The sequence below is a fragment of the Macrotis lagotis genome, chromosome X (genome assembly GCF_037893015.1).
Source record: "Macrotis lagotis isolate mMagLag1 chromosome X, bilby.v1.9.chrom.fasta, whole genome shotgun sequence".
In the NCBI taxonomy this organism is placed as follows: domain Eukaryota; kingdom Metazoa; phylum Chordata; class Mammalia; order Peramelemorphia; family Peramelidae; genus Macrotis; species Macrotis lagotis.
Window position 1 is genome coordinate 669,597,494 of NC_133666.1, and position 25,866 is coordinate 669,623,359.

Below are 25,866 nucleotides of genomic sequence, written 5' to 3' on the forward strand. Positions count from 1 at the left end.
AGGGGCCTCCTGCTTCTGGGGATCATCTCAGCAGCAAATGTGAGGGGAAGCTGCAGAAGGTATTCTGGGAACTGTGCCTCCCTGTTTTGAGACAGTGCCTCTGAACACCAGGGCCCCTCCAAGATGGAAAAAATACATCTACTTTAAATGTAGATATTAATCAACACTGCTCAAAATTCCAAGTGTCAGCAAGGCCAACCTTCCCAGCCAGTTCTTGTATACCAGTGGCTTTGAGCAGCCACCGAGCGCAGCCCCTGGAGCTTACCAAGGTAGATTCCTAATGGAGGAACAAGTGTGTGTGGGGGAGCATAGGCTCTGGCCCTCTCCCTTCTGTCTTTTCTGGTGTAGAGCATCCTTGGGGTGGCTAGGTAGTGGAGTGGATGGAGCATCAGACTCCAGTCAGGAAGACCTCAAATCAAATCCTGCCCGAGAGTCCTAGTGAGGGGACCCTGGGCGTCACCAATCCATTTTCTTACTTTTTTTCCTTCACCTCATGGTGATGAGGCCTAAAGATAATAGATGTAAAGTGCTTTGCAAACTTTAAGATGCCACATGATCCCAGATGTTATCTGGGATCAGGGATGGCAGCTTGCTAGGAGGGATCCTGGGTCGGGTCGCTCAGTGGAGTCCAGACGGCTTCTGTAAAAGCCTGGTCATTGCCTTTCTCAGTACCTGGGTATCTTTATTCTTCCTTCCCCCAACCTACCACTGGAGGAGGAATTTTCCTCACTTGTTCTAGCATGCCTTCCTGTTATCCAGGTTGAGTTCGAAAGTCACACATCCCACAACACAGGCTCTTCCAAAAAATAAGTTTTTATTGTTTTGGCTGCAAATATATAAAAAAATGCATTGTAGTGTTGAATACAGCTGGTGGAAATGTGCTTTTGTATAGCAGAATAATGGAGGGTGGGTGATTTATGGTGCAGCAGGACCGCCTTCCACACAGAGACAAAGGGATGTAAAGTTTTTTATTTTCTGAAGTTCTATCTCAAAACAAATTTGCTTACATTTTGAAATGAACCTTGAAACAAATAACGAAACTCACAACAAAACCATTTATGCAAAAAAACCCAGAAAAGTGACAATTTATGATCCTGTGGTACTATAATAGTCACTGAATTCAGTTTTCCTTTTGTTGAAGAGCAGTTCAGAAATGTAAAAAAAATCAACTTGGGGAGGTCCTGGGAGCCAGATGGGTGAGGCCCCAGAATCATCACCCCAGGGCAGGAACCCTTCTCACTGCTCAGAGCTGTTCACTCATCCTGGTTTATTAGTTGAATGCAAACTATTGGTATGAATGACCCAGGTTCAGGGTCTGGCACTTACTGTGACTCTAGAGAAGTCACTTAATCACCTTGGGCCTCAGTTTCCTCAAATGTAAACTAAGGACGTTGGACTAGAAGGCCTCTGAGCTCCTAGAGCTATCTTATACAACTCCAGCTTCTAAGTCCCTTAAATCTCTTACTTTCAGAGAAATCCTAGTCTCTACCAAAAAACAAAACCAAACTCCAGAGAAAAGTATTTCAAAATTTCTGATATCAATTATGCTCTGATTTTAGACTCACCGATCCAAGAGAAAGTTGGAATGAAGGAACTAAATGCTGTTGTCTGGTATAAAGAGAGGTGAGTCACACAAAATAAAATCCCATTTGGGTAAACTACACAAAAACAACGAAAGACATTCAGATAAAATTTTCCCTTTTTTCCCCCAAGTTGATTTTCATGAGCACCAGCAAAAGTTCCATTTGGTAAGAGCTAGGAAAGTGGGCCCTTCTGCAGTCTGAGTCTGTCCTCTCCTCTCCAATCCTTCCCTTTCCACAGGCCCAGCACTGCCTTGGTCTGGGGCTTGGGAGTGCTCTAGGTCAGGACCCTATGGCTTCTTCACCACTTCAAATACATGTTCTTCTTCCATCCTTTTGGAGAAGGTAAAAACCTTACCCAATTAACTGGCATTATGAACCAAAGCCACAGGGATCATCATTCACCATCCAAAATCGGGCTGGGTCCCCAAAATTTGTATTTCCTCATCTGAAAATGAAAGACCAAATATTTGCTGTGCATTTCTGAGTGTTGCAAGGATGAAAGGAGATCATAGAGGTAAAGAGGCTGGAATAAATTTAAAAAAGGTTCTTCTTCTAAGCTTCTGGATTATGACCTAGACTGCTTCCCCCACAGCCTTGCTGGCGAGCCCCTGGGGACAACTGGAGGCATTTTTCTGGACACACAAAGGTTTTTCAGAAAGACCTGGACTCTTGAGCACTCCGATGTCACCTCATGGAGAGGACACCCCCCAAAGAGAGGTAGTTAATTAGCGTGGCCCTCTGTTTTGCCAGTGGGTGTACATTCACAGTGGGGGGTTTTTAATCTGCTTGTCTTGGATACAAAAGACCTGAGACTAGAAAGACAGGAGTAGAGAGACTTGCAGTTTCACAATGCCTCATAGCCTCCTCTAAACCCCAAGAATTTGACTGATAAGGGAACAGGCCTACAAACACCAGTGTAAATGTGATCTGATGGGTTTTTTTTTTTTTACTTTCTAGTCACGGAGCTGGAAGAAGTCTCACAGGGTCAAGGGAACACCCAAGGCAGGACAATAAAAAGAATATTGGAATCCTGAAGTGTGTCTGTTAGCATCTCCACCTGACTTCAGCCCTGCCCCAGGAAAGAAGGCAGGAAAGGCCTGGAAGTAGAGTCAGGCCCACCAAAGTTGTCTTAGCCTTAGAAGAGTAGGATGCTTTTCAGTTACCATGGTTATTACCACAGCCCCTTCCATCCTCTAGTAATTCTCTCTACTTCCCCTTGAGAGGCATCATCAGTAAGTAGGGAGGCCACCGACTTTCTGGAGCCCAAAGAGACTTTTTTTTTTAAGGTTTTTGCAAGGCAATGGGGTTAAGTGGCTTCCCCAAGGCCACACAGCAAGGTAATTATTAAGTGTCTGAGGCCGGATTTGAACCCAGGTCCTCCTGACTCCAGGGCCGGTGCTCTATCCACTGCACCACCTAGCAGTCCCTCAAAGAGACTCTTAAAGAGGAAACAACAGGGCTAAATTAGTACCCTCAGAGAACAGGAAAGATTTCATGGCTGCATTGGGTCAGTCTTTTCAGGAGCCCAGCCTTGAGTGCTGAGTAATTGGGAAAGTAGCTGATCCTCCTTTCCCACGCCAGTCAGTAGAAGCCACGAGAGCAGCCTGGCTGCAGCCCTGGATTATGGAGACCACTTCCAAAGGGATCCAGAACCACCTCCGTCGCTGGTCTTGAGTAGCAAGGACATGGAAGAGCTAAGCAGGGTGTTCCGGGCGGGACTGACAGCCTTTACACTCCAGCCTGGGCCGAGCTGCGGTCAGCATTAGATCTATTTGGCACCCTTTGCATTTTTCTTCTCAAGCCTTCCTTATTTTCTAACACTCCTCTGTACCCACTGGTTTTCTCTTGAACATTTTTTTTCTGCTGTGGAAAACAGGAACCCAGCCACCATCCTGTGGCACAATGAAGGCATCAAAGCATCATTGAGATCATGTAAACCCAGGTGGAAGGGATGTGGGAGGGGTTTGAGTTGGAAGAGGGTGGTGGGAGGGGGGCACCCACAAGTCAGAGTGCTCAGAAAACCCCGAGTGCCACTTCAGTTCATGTCTTCACACTTCCGATGCTCATCATGAGACAAGAGGTGATAATGTTGATCAAAGAGATGATGGTAGAAAAGCACTTTCTGAGATTTGAGTGGCAGAGGGGAGTTTTCTGAGCTGATTTTTTTCCCTCCAAAGACTCATTTATTTCTTAAAGAAGAGGGGAAAGAAAGGGAAAGGCAAGTGTAAACAGATCACAGATTTAAGATCAGAGAAGGTTGCTTTCTGATCCTTTTCCTGGGCAGTTGGCTAAAAGAACCCCAGATTCTCCCCAAACCTTGTCCTGAAGCAGATCAAACCTCCCAATCATTCTCTGCCCAGCAGGTTGGTAAGAGAAGACAAATTCAGACTCAATCAGGGGTGATCTCCAAAGAGGAAAACCTCAGGGACCACGACTTCTGAAGTCCAAGTAGAATTCTACTTCCCAGTCACCGTGGTTAAGTCTTGAGCACCAGGAAAAATGAATTTAAGTAATCGGGTAAACAATGGAGACATGCACCTCCTCACACACTTTGTGAGTATTCACATATACTTCATGAAGTCTAGCCTAACCTATATACTGCCTTAACTATTTCAAGAACACTGATTTAGCAGAAGGGAAGGCAAGTCAGAAAGGCAGATGCTAAGTTCACATTCTGACAAGGCTGAGAGTCAGCTCGGCTCGCTCCCTCCCCGCTCTGCCTCACCCCCCACCCCCCACCTCTGGAGTACAGCAGGTAGAGGGGACTCCAGATCAGCCCGGGCCCCTCGGCCCCACTAGCCCACAAAACCAGAGCAGAGTCCACAGGCCATGCTCCTTTTCACTCTGGGTACCCAGCTGCGGCTGCAGGTCTGCCAGGAGCAGCTTGAACCTCACCTCTGGGAGGTGAAGGGCACAACAAAGCCTGGAAAGATGGGTGGCCAGATTCCCTTAGGATCTACTGCTGACTTGAATGCAATATCTCAGGGAGAAGCATCTCTCTTCCTTTGCTCTGGTTGGGGGACAAGCCTTCTTTGAGCCCACTAGAACTAAACTCCTCTGGGAACAACAGAAGCCCCCTTCCAGGAAAGCCGCCCCATCTTCTCTCTCCCTGGTAGCTTCCTACTCTGCTTCAAACCTTCCCTATTTTCTAACACTCTGTACCCACTGGCCTTCCATCTGTGAAGTCCCTTCCTCCCTTAGAACCTTGTGCTGTTGCTGAGATCAATGCGACAAATTCCCAATCAGACAGCAAGCCCAAAGAACCGATCGAGGTGGGTCTGAGGTGGGAGGGGTGCCCCATTTGTCAGAGAAACCAAAGAACACTTGGTATGCAAACCAGGCTTTCAGATCTACCTATATTCCAAGGGAAATGGGGAGAAGAGAAGGGCTGATCCCCCTCTGCCTCAGCAGATCACCCAGAACTTATCCGGATTAGCGCTGCCAGAGACTACACAAGTTCCGCTGCCACCTAAGCAATCCTTGGAGGGAGGGACAGGCAGCAGGAGGATGAAGGAGAAACAGCTTCTCACCCATCACCTTCCTGAGAATTTCAGGGAAGTGGCATTTTTTAAAAGGAGTCAATGAGGCATTTTCCCAGGGATTGTGAAATTAAGCTCCCACCCCTTTTCCCATCAGAAGGAGAGAATAGCAGGAGCCCCACTCAGAAAGGCAACGGCTTTCCCCAGTAGCCACACAGAAGCTGCACCTGCTGCCCTTCCAATCCTTTCTATCCTATGGAGGGTTTCTCTCTGTCCTCAAAAAGATCCAATCTTGGAACCAAGGCTGGTTCACTTGCAAATGGGCCAATGTGCACATTAAATAACTGAAACAGTTTTACTAGATAAGGAAAAGACCTTGGACCTTCCCTTCCCAGGTCCTGCCCTCTACTAGGATCAGATAACTATCCCCAGATCCTTGAGGTTGATAGAAAAGCCAACAAAGAACCATCCAATAGGAGCAGTTCTAGTTCCAACCTCAGTTGCCCACACAGTGGACTGGAGAGGTTCCCTCTCCTCAGACTTTACTCACAGGAATTTCTTTGGTCCAAAAATCAAGATTTTGAGCTTCCAGATGAGTCCTGGATAGAGGCTAGGCTGGGAATGGAGCTAACTGCAATGACATATAATCTGGCTGTTCAAATGCTGCCCTTAAGAACAGTGGCTTGTAATGGAAACAAACTGTCCCTTTAGTGGCTCCTGGCTGCCTCCTGAGCCCCAGCACCTGAAGCTACCTAAGTCACCATAGGGGAGGCTACCTCCCCCAAGCCGTCATGTTGCAGATGGGGCTGCAGCTCTTTTCGCATGTACATATCCCAAGAAAGACTCCGTTCTGAGGACCCTAAGAACTCCCTCCCCCCACTCCCTGTAAGCAGTTTAGGCCATGCAGTACAGACAGGCGTCTGGTGGCTGCCTCCACCTGCCCAGAAGAAGTTTAAGTGTATTTACAAGCTACAGATGCGTGTCCAAGTCGCTACCTTGAGGCTGCAGGCAAGGCAAACATCTTCCAAATGCTACATCAGGATAGGTGGAGTTACAGAAGAGAAGCCTTCCTTACCACCATAAACAAATTAAGAGAGAAAAACCAAGCCCCAAGTCTGAAAATGGGGGCAGGGGCTTGAAGATCTGAGCCGACCAAAGGACGGAACACCCCTTCCTTTGACCTGAAACTCTGCGCTCCTTTGCTCCTGCAGGAGAAGCCGATCTGGAGGGAAGCAGGGTCAGCAGCAAGGTCAGGGTTGATCAAGAACAGATATTTCCCTTTTTCTTGACCGGTTCTCATTGTATGAGTCCCAGGGAGGCTGACGTTTGAGGTCACTAAGCACAGGAACTGAATCTTGCAGTGTGCCAGCAGATGGGCTATTACTGTTGGCAGGACCCGCACCTGCTACAAACCTGAGCTGGGTATTTCTGTTGAAACTCTACACCATTATCAGAGGGAAGTCCTAGAGGATACAATGAAGCTGGGCTTTGGGAGAAGCCAAGGACCCCGGCTCTTGAGCCAGGCGCCCTCGACGCAGGGAGGGATCCCTGAGCTAACGGTGGAGATCACATGCTCAAGGCTGCTGTGTCTCCCCTGTCCTCTTGCCGATTCTGGTGACGGCCTCAGATGCTTGCTCTGGTAACCGAGATGGTTCAGTGAGGATGGAGGTTGTGGTGCTCAGCTGGCGAAGGGTGAGCAAAACCACTAGAAGAGAAGAGGGACCAGAAGAGGGAAGCGGGGAATTAGCTCAGTGACACAATACTCACCTTTTCCCCCCAGCACTTTTTTCTTTATCTGTACCTATCCTGGAAACCCTTCCCGCCCAGGCTGGGATCAGACTGACCATTCCCTTGAGCATAAATCAAGTCCACACACTCACTTGGCCTGAGAACAGGAAGGGAGCAATGCTGGTCCAGCCAGGAGAGAGCACTCTGATGGAGCTCATGCAAGTTGGAGGTTGACACCATGCCCTTGAATGACTCAAACAATGGTTTGATGATGATGCTGAACTGCCCAGCACATGAGTTAAGAGAAAAATGAGAATGAACAAGGGTTAAAGGACCACCTGCTGCACTTCCTCCCAACTCTTGACAGGTTTCCCCCTAATCCATTACTGACCGCTCCTGGAATGGCAGCCAACACTATGTAAGAGAGAGTTAGAGAGGACTTGGGTTTGGGATCAGTAACACACCTAGAACAAGAAGGGGCCTTAGAAGTCATCTAATCTTGAGTCATTTTAAAAGGGAAAAACAGCAAGCCCTGGAGAGATGAAATGTCTTTTAATAAGTGGCAGAAATGGAATTTGAACTCAGGCCCCATAGCTCCACATTCAAGGCTGCTAGTTCAGAGTTCATCCCACTGAGTTCTACTACTTTCTATGCAAATAATAATACTTGACCTTCAAGGCCTTCCTCCATTTGGTTTCTAAACATCTTCGGCTCTGTGAGTATGGGCAGAAGCCAGCAGCTTAAACAAAATTTAACAAAATCTTTCTTCTCTACTGGTCCTTTGTCCATTGCTTACAAACGTCCTTAGGCCTTCTTTTCCCTTGATCCTGCCATTCTTTCAAGTCATCATCCTGCTTCCCCTTCCTTTTAACTGCTCAGTTTTTAAGTCTGTTACTTCTCCTTTGCCTCCACTTTTTTACACCTTGCCCCAATTTTCCTTCAGACTCTACTATTCCACTGAAATCGGTTTCTATGAGGTCACTGGGCTTCTCTTTCTTGCCAAATTCAATGCTTTTTTTCATTTGTTATTCCTGACCCTCCGACTGCATCTAAATATTGACCATCCCCTACTTTTGAATACTCTTTTCCCTTTTTTCCGAAATACTGCTCTCATTTGGTTTTCTTTCTATCTAACCCCAAATCTTTAGTCTCCACTAACTTTCCTTGCCCTGTCCCCTAAATATGAGTACCTTCAAGGCTCTTCTGCTAGGTCCTTCTCTTCTTTTTCAATATTTTTTTTTTTTAAGTTTTTGCAAGGCAATGGAGTTAAGTGGTTTGTTCAAGGTCACACAGCTAATTATTAAGTGTCTGAGGCAGGATTTGAACCCAGGTACTCCTGACTCCAGAGCCAGTGCTCTATCCACTGCACCACCTAGCTTCCCCACCCCTCTGTTTTCAAAATACCTGGCACATAGTAGGTTGTTTGCTTAATTAATGTTTTTTAATGCACTCTGCTTAGAGCTCCTTAGAGAGGGAGCTCATTAGCTCCAATAGTGATAACAGTACTTCCTTGACTTGCTCAGCGTAAAAATGCATCTTTCCTACCTCAAACTTACCCCAAGAACTTCATCTGTATAGTTTCCATGACATTCTACTTTGAATGATACCTATAAGAAAAGTCACCTTCCATTTGAGAGAAATTGGGAGCAGGGGTTGCATCACCTCACTTTCTTTTAAAAATTAGGCACACCCCCCACTGATTTGAATTGAGACAGGGTAGTCAACCCTTAAAAGAATATCTGGCAAAACAGTGTGACTTTTATTTCCGACACAAGATCTATTCAAAATGTTTCTATCTGTGACACTGTGTGACCACTATAGAAAGATAGAAAGTAAATTCTGGGGGATGGCGTAGTGGTGTAATGGATAAAGCACCGGCCCTGGAGTAAGGAGTACCTGGGTTCAAATCTGGTCTCAGACACTTACTAATTACCTAGCTGTGTGGCCTTGGGCAATCCACTTAACCCTGTTTGCCTTACCAAAAAACCTAAAAAAAAAAAATAAGTAAATTCTACAAGGTGAGGGTTGATTTTTTTCAGCATAAGTATTTAGTCTAAAGCCAGGTAGAAAGTTAGGTCTGTAGTGGGTACACTGACATTCAGCTACTTTACTAAACATCCTGACTCATTTTGATTGTTTGAATTAAAACAGTCCATGGTGCCCCATGAATAAACCAAAATGAATTGAAGTGGTGAAACTAAAGTTAGTCATTATCTGCTCTTTCAAATTGCATTATGTATATAACTTCCTACCATCAGATTGGTGCTGATTAAGTTTCGCTAGAGGCCTATCATCTCAGCAGCAAAACCACTGATAAGGCAGCTGACTCTGAGTTCTGCAGATGTTTTATTCAAAGGCAGAATGGAGTGGCCTGGAGATGTCTGCTGGACCCATCCTACCAGCTATGCTTCCAAGTCATCTCCCTATAAATAACCTGACCCCCCCCCCCCACCTCCCTACCCAAGCCTCATAGTCTCTAAGCTGGGGAGTGATCCATGTTTGAAGGCCCCACAACACAAGAGGTTGCCCAGCTACCCAGACTGGTATTCTGCCTGTGTACTTGGGCTGCCTCTGGAGGATCACCTCTGCTGATGTCCCCTAATAGAATTCTAAAATGAAGGAGTTGGACTAGATTGTTACTGTGAGCTCACAGTTCTATGATCCTCTAAGGGAAGCTGAACCTTCAAAAGCAATGACTTCCACCTAACTCCCATCATTGGAAAGAAATGAAGGATTATTTTTCTGTTCTTTTTCCCCCCATGGGAAGAATCTGCGAGGGCCCCAGGCTTGGGGACAGGATAAAAATAAAAGATACAATCCAGAACTTCCAATTCTGTAGGGTCCGACTCTTGACATAATCATCAAACATGTCCAGCATATGATCACACTGGCGACGAGTAACTGGGACCCCTGTGGCAGGGAGCTGCTGCTGACAGGAGCTGCAATGACAAGGTCAAAAATGGGAGGAATGATTCTGAGTAGTAACTTGAACGCAGGCATCCTCCTGGGTGATGGGGCCGGAAAAGAACCCCTGTGGTCTTCCCAAGCCCAGTGTCTCACATGATGGTGGAGTTGAGCTCCTCAATCTCCTCCCGAAGGCGCCGAGCTTCTTCTTGCATCTGGCTCCTCTCCTGTTGAAGCTTGGCGATGTACTCAACCGTTTTCTGCAGCGTGATGGCGTGGCTGGTCTGCAAAAGGAATGCCCGGTGACAGAGAGAAGGAAGAGTGACGAGCCCGCTCTTGGCCATGCTTTCAAGAGCCACTCTGGCACTCTCAGTAAACTTACCAGCTTGCAGTTGTTGGAAATCAAACTGTTTAAGGTTCCAAAGCCGATCTTAATGTTGAAGCGTCTCTTCTGTTCAGCTGAAATGTGCTTCATCCTCCGGCTCTGAATGAGGAAGCAAATATATCAGGTCTTTGGGGTTCTACCCAGACTCACTGCTTCATACTGCAATGTCATCAACCCTATTTGAGTTAGCTGCAAATGGTACCTGAAGCCTCTGCAAACCTCTGGCTGCTAAGACTACTACATTTGGAAGGAAAATCAGGAGAAAATCCAAGCCTCTTAAGTCATCAGGAAGCTGGGATACATTTATAAATGTTGCCACAAAGTGGGACAGTGCAGAACTGGAGGGGTCTAACTCATGTCTGACTCTGACCAGAAGATACAATCCTCAGGCATCTTACTTCTCCTAAAACAGGGCAGGTCTCAGAGGCAGCTCCCCTTTCTTAAGGTGAGACAACATGTGAAACAAGGTCATGCATGGTAAGAGGGGACTAGAGGGCTGAGGAGGGCACTTGCAGTGAGTCCTGGAGGATGCCAGGAGGTAAAGAGAGAGAATACTCCAAGCATCTGAGTGACCAGTGGCCAGCATGGAAGATGCGCAGTGGAGCCAAGCCTAAGACTGGCAGGGAAGAAGGGACTGGTTACAACAAGCTTTAAAAGCCAAAGGAAGGATTTCCCATCTGACTCTGAAGCCCCTGAGATTGATGGGGGCAGTGGGGAAGGGGTGACTACAGGCTGCCCAGGACCACCAGTTAATGTGGATGGTCTCGAGAACCTTCTAGATGGTGGTTAAGTATAAAGTCCATTCAGGGTCTTCCTGGAAGATCAAAGAGCTGGTTCAGTTAGAAAGAGGACAGGACACAGGGACATGAGGATTCTCAGCTCTCAAGACCTGTTGAAGTTGTTCCAACTCTCTCTGTGGTACTGCCCTAGAGCATGGATCCAGGGCAGAGATGCCTCAGGGGTCCTCACTGCCCTCTCCCTCTACCATCTCCACCAGGACCCCAGACCAGAGAATGAAATACCTTGAATGCAGCCACATTTGGGGGATCTGCAGTGGATTTCCCTGAGCAGTTCTGAGGAGACTGAGGACTGGGACTTTGTTCTGATGCACAAGGAGAGGCCTGACCGGAGTTCGGACAGTCTCGGCCTGAAAAGAAAGAATACAAATTCCTCATATATAGACATGGAACCCAATGTACTGTTTCAGTCATTCTGGAGAGCATTGTGGAACTCTGCTCAAAAGGCTGAAAAATAAGGCATAGCCTTTGACCAACAACACTGTGAATCAAAGAGATAAACAAAAATGGAAAATTCTGTGTACAATAATATTTTATGTGATGGCAAAGAAATGGGAAATATGGAGATGTCCATCAACTGGGAACTGATTAAACAAAGTGTTTGTAATTGTGATAGGACACCATTGTGTTTTAAGAAACACCTGAAAACATGTACATAAACTGATGCAAAGGGAAATGAGCAGAACCAGGAGGCCACTGTATACATGAACAGCAATACTGTACAATGACAAACTGTGAATAACTTGCTTATTCTCAGCAATACAATGATCCAAGTTAATTCTGAAGACCTTATGATGAAAACTGCTATCCAGAGAAAAAAACTCATGGAATCTAAATGTAGACTGAAACATACTTTTTCTGTTTTATTTTTTCATTTGTTTTGCTTTTTAGTCTGTATTTTCTTTTATATCATGACAAACATGGAAATATATTTTACATGACTAAATGTGTATTACCTATATCAAACTGCTTGCCTTCTCAATGGGTGGGTGGGAAGGAGAGAATATGAAACTCAAAATTTTTGTTAAATGAATGTTAAAAATGCAAGGCTCTTTCATGGAGAGAAAAAAATGGAACCCCATAAGTTCAGAAAACACTGATAGAAGGGCACTCTATCCACCATCATAAAAGATTCCAAGCCTCCAAGTTATCAAAAATTTACAATAACAATAAAATTTGTTAATTCATGAAGATTCTCCCTTCTTCTTAACCAGAGATTAAAGAATTGGATGAATAAGGCTTGCCTTCATATCAATCCAAAAAGGCTACCAAGGCAACAGAAATTCAGTCTGAAATCTAACTCAGACAGAAGTGTGGACATCCAAATATTAGCTAACATTTTTGTGCCACTTACAGTCATACAACAATGTATAGACATTGTCTCATCTAATGCCACAAAATCCTTGGAAAGGTAGTAAGCATTTGTCTTTAGGAACAATCTAAACTATCTTTTTTTCTGGCTTATACCTGGACACTCAGAATTTTTCATTTTGGAGTATATAGAGATGGTTTTTCCTTAAATGTGTTAAATTACACTTGTCCAGAATGAAATTCATGTACAACATTCTTGCCCCATTTGCCCTTGAGAACTTTCTTAAGTTTGATATTTTACTACTCCCAAAGTCCTATTAGGGATATGTGTGTGTGTGTGTGTGTGTGTGTGTGTGTGTACACACACACACACACACGTTTATAAAAATATACATATATATGTTTAAAAATATATTTGTTTATAAAAAGAACTGAACTCTTGGTTGGGAATAAGCCAAGGTTGGTAAAAACAAAAAACCATATATTTTCCTAGAGCTCTGCAAATTAGTTAAGAGCTTTAAATTGAAAAAGAATGGAGAAAAGAACATGTGTATACATGAGTGCATGTATATGTCCAAAATTCCATAGAGAGTAGGCTATGATGTAGGAAGCAAGAAGAGGAAAGGTGTGCAGAAGATTCGAGAAGAACACAAAACAGCCAGCCTCAGTTATATGTATAAAATTTACAAATATGGTAAATGTGGTCACAAATCTGACCTCACAGATATCATGGAAAATTGATGGGACAGGACTCATTATTACAACATGGCTCTGGAAGGGCAGACTTTATTAGGATAAAAGAGAATCGGTTAAAAGGAGAGGCAGTAATATTGTATAGTAAATAAACATTGTAAATTTAAAATTGTCTATTTCCTCATATACACTCATGTGAAGAAAGCTAGGAACCAAAGGGTGGAAGCTTGGTGGAGAGTATTTAAGTGAAGATAAAGAAAGGCATCAATAGAAGTGATGTTGTCATAAGGGCACAATGGAAACCACCTGGACAGAAAGAGGAAACAGACAAAGAGATGAGTTTGTGGAAATGATGACAAGCTTAAAACAGGAGTGATATAATCAAGACAGGGACTCAATTATCTGGATGCCTGGTGAGGGGCTCCTTTTCTGCTAAAGGCAGAGGACCTTAAAATTTCTCACTCTGCTTTAAAAATGTCAATCTTGAAAAGAATGGAGGAAATGACTAAGGATGGGATTGCTATTCAGGACCTGATTGTCACCATCAAGGAGAACTGTTTGAGTGAAATAATGGAAATCTTAAAGAGATGTGACTATTCTACCTTGAAATCTATGACAAGAGGGAGAAGAAAGCCAGGAATGGACTATGCAAGAACAGACCTTAAATTTTTCCCCCCAATTATCAAGCATACCCCCCCCAATCCTGCCTCTCCCCATTAAAAAAAAAAAGGGAAAACAAAAACAAAACAAAAAGATTGTATCATACAAATATAGTAAAACAAAAAAAATTCTCACATTGGCCACATCCAAAAGTCTTGTTTCTCATTTTGTATAATAATAAACTCATCACCTTCTGACCATGAGGAGGGTGGCATTCTTCAATGGTCCTTGAAAGAAGAGATTTTTAAGAGGCTCAGAGAAAAGCTAAGTAGGATTCTACAATTAAAGCTTCTCAGAGGAAGCCAAGCCAGTAAAGAATGGTGAAGTTATCAAGAATGAAATTCTGAAAAGAAAAAGGGACACAACTCTAATACCAAAGGGGAGACTGATAATATAAAGAAGGCGGGAAAAAGTCAACTGCTACTTTACTTCTTTTCCTTCTTTTTTGATGGTTAAAGAGAATAGCTTTTGGACTGAAAAATATGGAACAGGATTGGCTAACAGGGAACTGAAACCCAATATAGAGAGAGAAAAACAGAACACCAAGCTACTCTTGATTAGTCCAGGCAAACAACAATCCACACCATTCAAAGAGCTGGCAAAAGGGACTAAAGATGAGCTCAAAAAGATTGTGATGGGAGCAGGGCAGACAGAAACAGCAGGTGTACCAATTTCAGAAAAGATAAGAGAGAAGAGTTTGAAAACTATGGACCAGTGAAAGACCTGACTTCAATTTCTAGAATATGCAATATTAAAAAGAGAAAGATGGTTAGCAGCTACAAAAATTGTTCCTTGTGATCTCAAGAAGTTAGCAAGACATCTTCAAAAGCAAATGTTGGGGTGGCTAGGTGGCACAGTGGATAAAGCACCGGCCCTGGAGTCAGGAGTAGTTGGGTTCAAATCCGGTCTCAGACACTTAATAGTAACCTAGCTGTGTGGCCTTGGGCAAGCCACTTAACCCTATCTGCCCTGCAAAAAAAAAAAAAGCAAAGCAAATGTTGCCAGACTCTTATTTCCTTTTCTGACAGGTTTATTAGACTGATACTTTTCTCAATAGGGTTACCCAGATGGTAGAAAACCACTCAACAAAGTCTATTATGCTCTTGTAAAGATGATAGAGATGTAGGTGAAATATGAACTGGTTGAATGGGCAGACCCCAAGTAGAGTTACCAGCAGTTTAATATTTTTGTTACAAGAGATAGCTCCGTGGATAGGGGTGGGCGAAAGAACATATTTGGAGATAAAAGTGAGATAAAAACAGAAAATCTGACAATATCTTAGAAGCAGGACCCTAGTGAGTTTTCCTATGACTCTATCCTTGGTCTTCTAATATTGTGTTAGGATTTCATCTATACTTTTTAAAAAAAATCTGCAAGTCATAGGTAGTTTCATATGTAGTCATCCTATTTTGTTTACGTACTGAAATGTACATGTCTGTTGATAAGTTTACAATAAAAAAGAAAATGTAAGATAAAAAAATCCCCTCTTCCTGGAAAAAAATATCTAAGTTGCATATTGCTCAGACTTCTAGATGACATATAACTAGAAGAATTAATGTATTATAGGATGATTAGATCAGGATTTTAAAACTTTAACAGATTAGAACAGAGGCTAAGATAAATAAGATGTAATTCAACAGACAGCAAGTTTTAGACTTTCAAAAGTAATTTTACCAAGACAAAATGAAAAAACCATTGCCAATACAAAATGGAAGAGGGACATGAGTAGATGGAGGTCATCTGAAAAAGATCTGATGATTTTACTGGCCTATAGAATCACTGGGTTAAGAGTGGGATGCAGCAGTCAAAACTGCCAAAGCAAGCCTAGTGACATTAAGAGAGACAGGAGGGAGAAGTGCTAAGACAACTTTCAGTCCCTTCAGGTTCTGTGGCAGGCAGCCGTGAGTGAGTTTCTGGTGAAAGTGATAAAAAGCCTTCAGAATTAGAAAGGACGATGCAAGCAGGAAAGAGAAAAAGAAAGGAGCAAAAATTCAAATACACTTAAAATGAATGATGATACTGTAATGGAAGAGTTTAAAGAGATAGCAATTGCGATAGCCATCTAGTGAAGCCAAAAAGAAAACAGACTGATCAAAGATCAAGATGATGATGATGACTCACAAGTGGGGATGAATAGTAAAAGAAGAAAAAAAAAATAAATGAGTTGTTTAGAAATGGATCTCTGTAGGCCAGAGCAGAGCAATTTAGAAAACCACAGCACATTAATATTATCCACAATGTATTTTTTAAATTTATTTTTTAAAGGATTTCCCAAAATCCCAAAGGATTTAAACTAAGTTCAGGCTACACTCCAGCAAGTTAGACCAATCTGGTTCCACCAACAGCAGGGACTGGCAGAGGAACCGGGTTCAAATCCTGTCTCTGATGCTCACTACTTGGTTGGTCACAGAGAAGTCACTCGAACAGCCCAGGCTTCAGTTTTCTCATTTGTAACATGAGGAGGTTGACCTCTGAAGTCCTTTCTAGTTCTAAATCTGTGCCCCTATGATAGTATTTTGTTTTCCTAAAGCAAAGGGAAAAACTAAAGAAAAACTGGCAGAAAGGAAAAAGTATAACAAAGGGTTTGGATTAGGAGATACTTTTTAGAAGGATTTGTTTTATTATTATTTTATTTCATTAACAAAAAATAAATTTTCTCTAAATCTCTCCATTCCAGCTTTGAGAGGGAAAAATTATACAAAACCCTTTTAACAAATAAGCACAACCAAACAAAATAAATTTCCACATGAGCCATGTACAAAATAAGTCTATATTTCATTCTGCATGCTGGGTCTGGAGTCAGAGACCAGAGTTCAAATTCAGCTCCAGACACTTTTTAGTTGTATTACCTTGGGCAAGTCATCTTACCTCTTTGTTTCAGTTTCCTCATCTGTAAAACAAAGATAGTAACAACAACCTACTACTTCCCAGGGTTGTTGTTAGGATCAAATGAGATGAAAAACCATAAAGTGCTTAGCACAATGCCATCCTATTTTTTCTTTTTTAGGTTTTTGCAAGGTAATGGGGTAAAGTGACTTGCCCAAGGCCACACAGCTAGGTAATTATTAAGTGTCTGAGGCTGGATTTGAACTCAGGTACTCCTGACTCCAGGACCAGTGCTCTATCCACTGCACCACCTAGCCACCCCACAATGCCGTAATAAAAGTAAATGCTATAGATGTTAACTGTTGCTGTTAAAATTATTATTATTATTATTGTTGTCTATCACCTCTTTGTCCAAAGGTGAGAAGCACATGTCATCATCAGTCCTCTGGACTCATGATTAGTCATTGCACTAATGAGGGTTCTTAAGGGTTTCAAGATCATTTGCTTTCATGGTTCCCCTTGTTCTGCTCCTTCATCTGCATCAGTTCAGCCTAGTCTTCCCAAGTTTCAGTGAAAACTGACCCTTTCATCATTTCTTATGGAAGAATTCCATTCCATCCACATGCCACATTTTTGTTCAGCCAGTCCCCAACTGATACACATTGCTTTAGTTCTAGTTCTTCACTAAAACAAAGAGAGCATACATATGGTTCCTTTTTTCCCCCATTCTTTGAATCCTAGAAGAGTCTTAAGAACTGGGGGGAACCCCACAGACCCATTTATCTCTGAACTAGATGGAAAGCAGGTTACCCAGTTCTAACCCTTCTAATCCCACAAAACTCTGAAGTTTGCACCAGACCAAATAGTGATCAAGAAACCCACTAGTTGTGATTTCTTCCAGCCCCTGAACTGCACAAGAAGCAGCCAGAAGTCAATTAATAAACAGATGGGGAAAACCTCAGCATGGTCCGAAGTCCTAGAGGAGCTCTCTGAGGCTTCGGGGAACAGAAGCAGGCAGTAACCAGCCACATCTCAGGCTCAGGGGCTTTGTGCTGAGATGGTCAAGGAAGGTTCTGAAGATCAAATTTCAAAGATCCAGGACCCTCTAAGCAAAACAGGTCACGGTCACAGTCAAAACCCAGGATGAGATAAAAAGATGAAAGCTCTAGAGGAACAAACCAGGGGAGTAATAACTTAGAGAAAGGGGATGAACCTTATCCAAAAGATACTGGAAACAAGAACGAGTCAAACAAACTGATGCCACAAGACAACAAGAAATAGTGAAACAACACCAAAAGTTGAAAATGATGAGGCCTCCAAGTTGTTTAATTCTACAGGAACAGACTCTTAAATAAAGGAGGATTTTTGAGTATCATTAATGGAAGAGTTGCTACTGAGACATCCAGAGATCCCTAGACAGTGAACTTACCAAGGCAGCCCCCACTTCTATGCTGACACAGCGCCAATTTAATGAGAGGAGGGATCCTCATACCTCTTTATAGGTAGTGGGGGAGTTAGGTCTTGGTAGTGTGCTGGCTCTGTTTTATAGGGTTGGAGGAGGAGAAAGAGAAAGGGACAAAGAATTCACTAGTGGGGAAAGGAGGAGAAAGTGGATAGAACCTGTTATTTCTCATGGTTCCAGATACAAGAGGAGCATACAAACATGAAGGGGGGAAAGGAATGGGTGGCCAGAGAAACTTCACTTTTATCTGAAATTGATATGTCAAGCTCAACAAGGAAACAAGTGAGGTTGGGGCAGGGAGGGAAAGGAAGAGCATAATACCAAGAAACAACTGAGAGTAAAATGAGCTGATCATGAAAAGTTGGGGATGGGATGGGGAAGAGAAAAGAACTAGAATCTCCAGGGGTGCCTTGAATTGCCTCTTAACATGGACAGTATTCAAAGGTCATCGTCTGCTATTTTCTTCCATGAAGCAAGCTGTCCTCATTTGAGAGAGACTTGATGAATGCAAGGACCAGAATTGGTTCTGTCCATGCTTGTTATAGAGAATTTTTTCTTTCTCTAGTCTTGTAAATGGAGAAAGGGAGAAGAATGTCAAAGAAAGGGAGCTTAGCAACACTAAGGCCAAAAGAAGGGGACATTGCACAAAAATGTACCAAAGAGGACAGAAGCTTATTCAGAAGGGAGAAGAGAGAAGCAGGACAGTTTTGCTTTTGAGTTTCATCCAGATCTACCTTTGGTGTTCTGCCACAAATATGGAAATGTTCTTTTCTTCTGATGTTTCTGGTAAGAATCTAAGAGCCTGGGCAGACAGGTGGCTAGGATAGAGTGCTGACCCTGGAGTCAGGAGGCCCTGAGTTCAAATCTGGTCTCAGACACTTAATGATTACCTAACTGTGTGACCTTGGACAAGTCACTTAAACCCATTGCCTTGCAAAAAATACAAAAAAAGAAAACAAAAGAAAGCATCTAAGAGCCTTAGCCAATTTACTTTAACTGAAACACAAATCTATGTCCCTCAGCACTTCCTTTAAGAAAGACTTCATTTTTTGTTTGGAGGAAAGGAGATAGACAGCTGATCTTTTATTTGATTTTGCACCTTTGAACATTTGGCCTAATAGAACATTATTCTGAGTTGAGGAATATAGGCTTTCTGAGATTTTGAGAGGACAACACAAAAAGTTTTAAGAATTCCTGGTTCTTGATGCTGAGAATACACATTAACAGGAGCAACACTGTATGATGATCATCCCTAATGGACCTGGCTTTTTTCAGCAGGATGATCAATGACAATTCTAAAGAACTTGTGATGAAAACACCATCCACATCCAGAGAAGGAACCTTGAAGACCAAAGTTTACTAATTTCAATTTTTAGAATCTCAATTTTAGAATTTTAGAATATTTTTCCTTAACATGTTATAAATGTATAACCTGTATCAGATTACTCACTGTCAAGAGGATGGAGGAAGAAAAAGAGGGAGAAAAATGTGGAACTCAAAACCTTACCAACTATTTGCATGAAGTTGGGAAAATAAATTTACTTAACCAAAAAAAAAAAAAAAAACCCCCAAAAAAACAAACTACCTCCTGGTTTGTAAGAAGGCTAACAAGACAGTGAAGGGTCATGCTATCTAAGCATCTGTGGTAAGAACTAGAAATGTGTAATTTGGAAAAAAAGAAGACGTGAGGGAACAAGATAGCTATCTTCTGAAGAAATTCAAGAGAAACTGTTCCCTAGCTCAGACTGGCTCTGCTTGGGCCCCCGAGGCCAGACCTAGCTTCAGAGAGTTAGGAATTGCAAAGAGGCAGATTAGACATGGCCTAAGGGACAACTTCCAGACAGTTCAAGGGGTCCAGGAAGTAGCTACAGAGATCTTGAAGTCAAACTATGGGGTCATGTCAGGTTTACTATTGGTGGGATTGGACAACAGCCTCCTAAGGAAAGCTTCTTCCTCTTTCCAACAGAACAATCAATCAACATTGATTAAGTGCCACTTTGGCTGCCCTTTGAAGGAAGTGAGGAAAGTGTTCCAGGCCTGGGGAACAACAAGACAATGTCTAGATCCAAATAAGCAGGTTGGTGACACTAGACTGACTACCATGTGGTGGGGAATGAGAGGGAGGAAGATTGGAAAGGTCAGAGGGATCGCTCCTCACTCTTATTCTTAGATCTGGTTGTTATGCCTCACCTCAGAAACATCCGGTGGCTCCCTGGTCCCTACCCACTGACTCATCTGGCACAATCCAGAGCCACCTTTCTGGTCTTACTTTACTCCCTTTAGACCAGAGCTCTAGAGCTGGCAAGTCCTCTCTGGGCCTGTTCTGATCCTTGTCCCTTGGCCGACCTGGAATGTCCTACTGCACAAATGCCACCTCTCCCTTGGTGACAGCCTGGCACTGCCCCCTCCACCCCAACAAAGGAGGAGGACTTTTCTGAGCCCTTGGCAACAGACCACTTCCTCCAGCTTGACCCTTTGGACTTCCTAAAGTATTTTTATGCCTCTCTAAAGCATTGATTACATCCTGTTTTATTTTGTATTATGTGTATTATGACTGACTCTATGAGGGTAAGAACTACAGCTTATCTAAACTTACAGAAAACTAAGTGTTGGACATTTTCAAACTAGAGAATTAAATTGCTTGTTTCTATTTATAGATGTCCTGGCAGATCACTTAAGGTGTCTGAATCCCCCCCCCAATTAAATACTCACTGGAAGATGGAGAGGCCATCTGGGAACCACTTCCATGCAGTGAGATCTGCTCGCCCTTCACCAAAGAGTCTTGCACAGTACCCGGGGAGAAGAGCCGAGAGGCCGGGGATGGCTGGCTACTAGAAGCGTGGGCAAGGTCTGTAGTAACCAGGATGCCACTGTGGAACTTCGGGACACCAGGAGCCTGGGACATCAATGAGATGGATGTTACTTATCAAGGACCCGGTCTTCAGACCTGACAGCTACATGCCAGAGAGGTAAAGACTTGCTGGTAATAATGGCAAGGGACCTAGCGACTCTGGAGTGGGATGTTTTCCTTGGAAAAGGGATACTTTAGAAAAACAAGGGAACCAAAAGAGAAAGGGACCCCTAGTAACTGGTGCCTACTGCCCTCCTCTCCCATGACAAGGAGAGTCTGCTTTCCTCACCCTGGCGATGACCACATTGGGCTGGGACATGGTAGAGGTCAATACCCCTTCTCTCTTCAGAGGGCCAGGGGTCACAATCACCGCTTGGGGTTGTCCTGAAAAGGCAGCTGAAGAACAAGGAGGAGATTAGGTCCCCCAGAGCACAGCAGGAACAGCAAGGACAAGAATGAGAAGATCAAGATAGCCTCACTGAAAAGAACCACCATGCCACTCTAGTCACTGCCCTTACAAGGCCATAGAATAAACAAGTCCCACAAATCTCCCACATCTGAGGGATCCCTTCCGAGACGAGGCTCAAAAAGATAGCTCCCAGGACCCCTCCAATTTCTTATACATTTACCCTGTACTCCTACAAGCACCTCTCAAACCCAAAAAACTGGAAAAGGAAGAACAAAGAAGGATGAAAAGAATATTTCTTGCCTCATTCATGGGAGTCAAGAATGTCTCAGGTTTATCTACCTTACTCACCTGGGGTGATATAAGCATTCTTTAACACCAAGGACACAGGCTCAGGTTTTGGAGCAGGCACTATTTTAGGGGGTTGCTTGGCCCGCCCACCAGCCAAGGGCACAGATTTAGGGTGGATAAAAGTCAGGCGAGATGGGGTTGGCCCAACTGTTGGAGGCACTGTCAAGCTACAGGGCGGGCCTGGTGGGGCTGGCTGTTGTGCAGTTAGCACAAGGCCCTGGTTCTGGTTGAAAGTAGCTGTGGAGGTATCATGGGTGAGTGGAGCCGAGGCTGTGTGCGTGATGACTGAGGATGACTTGTCAACACCAAATTTCTGTGACTGCAGAAAAGTAGATGGAGCCTGGGCACTCAGAGTGGCCCCTGGAGGGGGTACTAATGGCATGGCAGGTGAAGATGGCGTTGGTGCTGGGCTGGGAGAGAGCAGGGAACCTGGAAACACTGGCAGAAAAGTCTGCGGACCACTGAGGGCTGGCTCAGGGCTACCAAAGTCTGTGGGCTGGAGGAAAGGGCTCCCAAGGCGGGGTCCACGCTCACAGCTCCGCCTTTCTGTGGGGCTTAGGGAGGTTGGCCCTGGGGGGACAATGAGGCTGTCAGGAAGGCTCACAGTGGGTAGGTTACCAGTGGGTAGGTTACCAGCTGACAGGATGGGCCCCTGAGGGAAAAAAAAAGAAGAGAATCCCAAAATTAAAGAGCTCTTCATCAGCTTCTAACATGATATAAGTTTCAAGAACCTGAACGAGACCCCAAAGAATTCAACTCCTAGAAAAGAGAGAACAAAGGTCAAGAAATCCAAACACTTTGCTGACGATCTACGGAAGTAATGCCTGTCTTAATGTCCTCTGATGTTCCCAACAGGGGTTCCCAATAGGCTCCCAAAAGAAGCCTAGAGAGAAAACAAACAAAAACTTCCACAATTATGAAGGTCCTAACACTCTGAAGATCACAAGTTTCCCACAAATTCTCCTCTTCTGTTACCAGATGAGAGAATTAAGCTTTATAGTGGAAAATAGGGTCTTGAATGTCCCATAAATTGGGAATAAATTATAAATATATAAATTCCCATATTGGAATAAATCATAAAGATTTCATCATCCTGTCCTTCTAAGATAGGTTCTTGCCCAGAGCTAGAGTGTAATTTCTAGTTGGTCAAAAGCAAGGGAAAGAAAGAAAGAGAATCTAGATTTTCAAGCCATTCTTCCAGTCACATCCTAATTTAGGTCTCCTGGGAAATATGAAAGGGTATAAATAGGGTGTGCACAAGTATTACTAAATGTGAATTATACTCCATTTTCCACCTCACACACTTATTCCAGGACCAAAAAGGAAAATTCATAATCATTCCTTATAACATTGAAAAGTTCTTTCCTTATAAATCAGTCATAATGGCTAATGGCCCAAACCTGGGGACAAATTCCCGGAAATGGATTCTCCTACCTGCGCTGGTGGACTACTGGGATCTGTTGCAGTTGAAGCAGTAGGTCCAGCAAGTGTAGGGCCAAAGATGGAGCGGCTGGATGAGAACAGCTCTGAAAGACAAAGTCAGGGCCTGTGTAGAATCTTCTGAGTATAGAACATCCCTGCTGGCTCACTGGGGCTCACTCAGAACAACTCCCATGATAGAACAAACCCCCTGTTTCAATTGCCCTTCAGGTCCAAGGATCAAGGGCTCATTCTGAGACACCCCAGCTGGGTTAGGCCCACCACCAGTGCCCTCTGCTGCACAGAAGGAGAAGTGCCCGCAGCCAGATCCTCAGGGAAGAGAGGACAGCAGCCCAGGACCCCTTCTCCTCCTCATCAGTACCACTGAGAAAGGACTAACACTGAGAAGTGTACTCGCTGGTGCTCACAAACAACACATAGGCACCTCAGTTTTCACACTACTCTGGACTTAACCACCTGGAAATGACAGGGGTATAACCTTGACTTGAAGGGGGTCAGGTCCCATCCCTGCATTATGTGCTTACCCTGGAAAGGTTCAAATGTGTCCATGAAGTCAAAATTTGGTTGTAGAGGGATTAGCCCTGGCTGGATCATATCTGCATTTCCCAAATGTGCTACAAGAAGGCAAAAAAGAGAAAGGAATTCACTCAGGCTGCTCAGTCAATGGTACAACATGGCAGAGAGGGCAGGGGAACAACCAAGTGAGGCTAGCATACACCTCCTTGGTTCTTCTTCATAAAAAGCAAGACTGTTTATCGGAACAGCTTTCTTCAAAAGAGTGTGCTTCATTCTCACTAGAGCATGAATTACTCTTTACATTGTGGTTGTCATTTTGGAAAGTCTGGGTCTCCCTATCTCATTTAGGCATTTAGGCTGAATGTCCAAGGGTGACAACCTTACTCTGATGGACCAAGGAGCTTTGACCTGCTCTGCTTCCACCTTGGACTGACTAGCCTCCTTGGGCAGCCTGAGAGGTTCCTAACCCCAGGGACTCATATCAATCTGAACTCAAGACACCTGAATTCCCCCAAATTCTGATTCTCATCCTATCTTTAACCAAAAGGGTATGATACCAATGCCACGAGGTCCAAAGAATATAGTAAGGATTTGCTTTATATTCTCCTGAACAAATAAGAGTATGATCCCCAATGCTGCCATACATTAGCATTGCAGGAGAAGGGGAACTCCCTAAAGACAAGGACCGTTCCATCTTTGCCTGGGCATCCTTGGCACCTAACAGTCTGTGGCCCACAGTCATAACTTACTAAAGGCTTGATGAACTGAACAGCAGAAACACCACAGGGGGTCAGTCCAACTGCCTACCTAGCTCAGGCATCAGTCTTTAACAGTTGTACCCAACAAACACTGCCCAGTCTCCAAAATGACAACTTCAAAAAAGTTAGGCCTATACCACCAGAGAGCCTGGGAGAGGAAGGCAAAGTTCAGGAACTCAAGTTGGAATAGAAAATGACTGGAGGTGAAAGGAAATAAGTGAAGTACCAGGGAAACAAAGACTCCAGTTACCTATTTCCCGTGGGTTGGGCCAGGCCACTGGCTGATGCGATGAAAGAGTGGAAAAGAGGGTGTCACTGAATTCTGACATGAGCATGTCGGTGTCCAAGAGGGGATCCTCCTCCATGGGGACTGGGGTGTCCCATCCATCCCCACTCTTGTGCCAGAAAAGCAGGTCATCATCCTAACCCCAGAGGAGGCAGAAAGAAAAAAAAAAAGTTAAAAAAAAAGAGCAAGGAAATATGGCCTTGAATTCTTAACTATGTACAGCATTAAGGAATCTCATCTGGTCAAAAGTTACTGAGAAAGACCCTGATTAGTCTAGCTATCTTTGTTGGGCACTTAATCAGATCCTAGGAGCTAAGCACTACAAATATGGTCTCTTTTGATTACAACACTGAGAGATAAGTATTGTGATTATTTCTATTTTACAGTTTAAGAAACTGAGGCAGAGATTCAATTATGGCCCAGGGTCAAACAACTAGTAAGTGCCTAAGGCTGAATCTGAACTTAGGGGTTCCTGACTCTGGGCCCAGGGACAGTTTGATCCATTGTGTCACTAAGCTGCCTCCAGGCAAATTTTGATTCCCCAGGTTTTAAAGAGAGCAAGTAGCCTGTCACTGATACATATATATATATATATTCCTATTAATAAGTGCGAGCCTGCCCCTGGTCAATGGAGCACAGTCCTGTGCAGGCCTAATTCTGCCTCCCAGATGTTCACTCACCCGGACCAGGCTGGACAGGTCCTCATCCTTGTGCTTTTGGAGCTGTGGAGAGGGACACCACCAAGTTACTAAAGACCTAACATGCAAGTAGGATATGTTTTGCGTCCTGTACTGAGATTGTTTCTATCTGTAGAATGGACATTCAATCACTGTGGAGTTACAGACCTTGCTCTGGAAGAAAGAGAACAGGGGTCTTAGCCCCACGTCATAGACAAGTAGATGGAGGAACAAAATGTGGAAATGTAGTGTCCAGTTAGCTTGTGTTAGCCCAAGCCTGCACACTCAGCTCAGCTGAGTCAGGCAAACTCTATTTAGGAAAGGGAACGATCAAATGGGCTGTGACCTGTTCAATGGCTCAAGGAGTAAGAACAGAAAACCAAGAGAAAGACAGGACAAGGTGGAATGAGCAAAAATCCACTGATAAGTCTAGAGATTCCAATCCAAGTGTGGGGGCCTAATCACTGCCAGTTCCTGGACTAGGGGCTAGAAAGGGCTGCTTGGGAGCAGCACCTGAGAGAAGGCCTCCCTCACATTTTCTCTGGGCTCAAGGACAGATACCCTTTTCTTGAAATAAGTTCTCCACTTGTGATATTCCCTGATGACAATCTCAATGCGCCGTTTCCAGTACTTCCCTTCTGTGGTCATGGCCTGGAATGAGGGCAAAGCAAAGAAGGAGATGTCAGAAATGCTTCCTTCTATCAGTGTTAAGATGAGGGACAAAGTTAAAATGTTCACTACCCTACAAAGGCT

At 44.0% G+C, this 25,866-nt stretch overlaps 1 protein-coding gene across 1 annotated transcript in view; it reads right to left on the minus strand.

Annotated features, from left to right (window-relative positions):
- Window positions 1-950: 950 nt before the first annotated feature.
- The window catches only part of MLXIP (MLX interacting protein), a 68,300-nt gene continuing 43,384 nt past the window's right edge, over window positions 951-25,866 (minus strand). Inside the window, exons 4-17 of the mRNA XM_074205554.1 lie at window positions 25,675-25,764; window positions 25,117-25,158; window positions 24,401-24,572; window positions 23,401-23,490; window positions 22,871-22,962; window positions 21,437-22,088; window positions 20,969-21,075; window positions 20,541-20,724; window positions 11,102-11,226; window positions 10,077-10,178; window positions 9,851-9,978; window positions 9,606-9,729; window positions 6,943-7,072; window positions 951-6,767 (exon numbers count right to left, since the gene is read on the minus strand). Coding sequence (XP_074061655.1) covers window positions 6,637-6,767; window positions 6,943-7,072; window positions 9,606-9,729; window positions 9,851-9,978; window positions 10,077-10,178; window positions 11,102-11,226; window positions 20,541-20,724; window positions 20,969-21,075; window positions 21,437-22,088; window positions 22,871-22,962; window positions 23,401-23,490; window positions 24,401-24,572; window positions 25,117-25,158; window positions 25,675-25,764 — 2,169 coding nt within the window. The 3' untranslated portion in view covers window positions 951-6,636. The remainder of the gene's footprint in view (window positions 6,768-6,942; window positions 7,073-9,605; window positions 9,730-9,850; window positions 9,979-10,076; window positions 10,179-11,101; window positions 11,227-20,540; window positions 20,725-20,968; window positions 21,076-21,436; window positions 22,089-22,870; window positions 22,963-23,400; window positions 23,491-24,400; window positions 24,573-25,116; window positions 25,159-25,674; window positions 25,765-25,866) is intronic.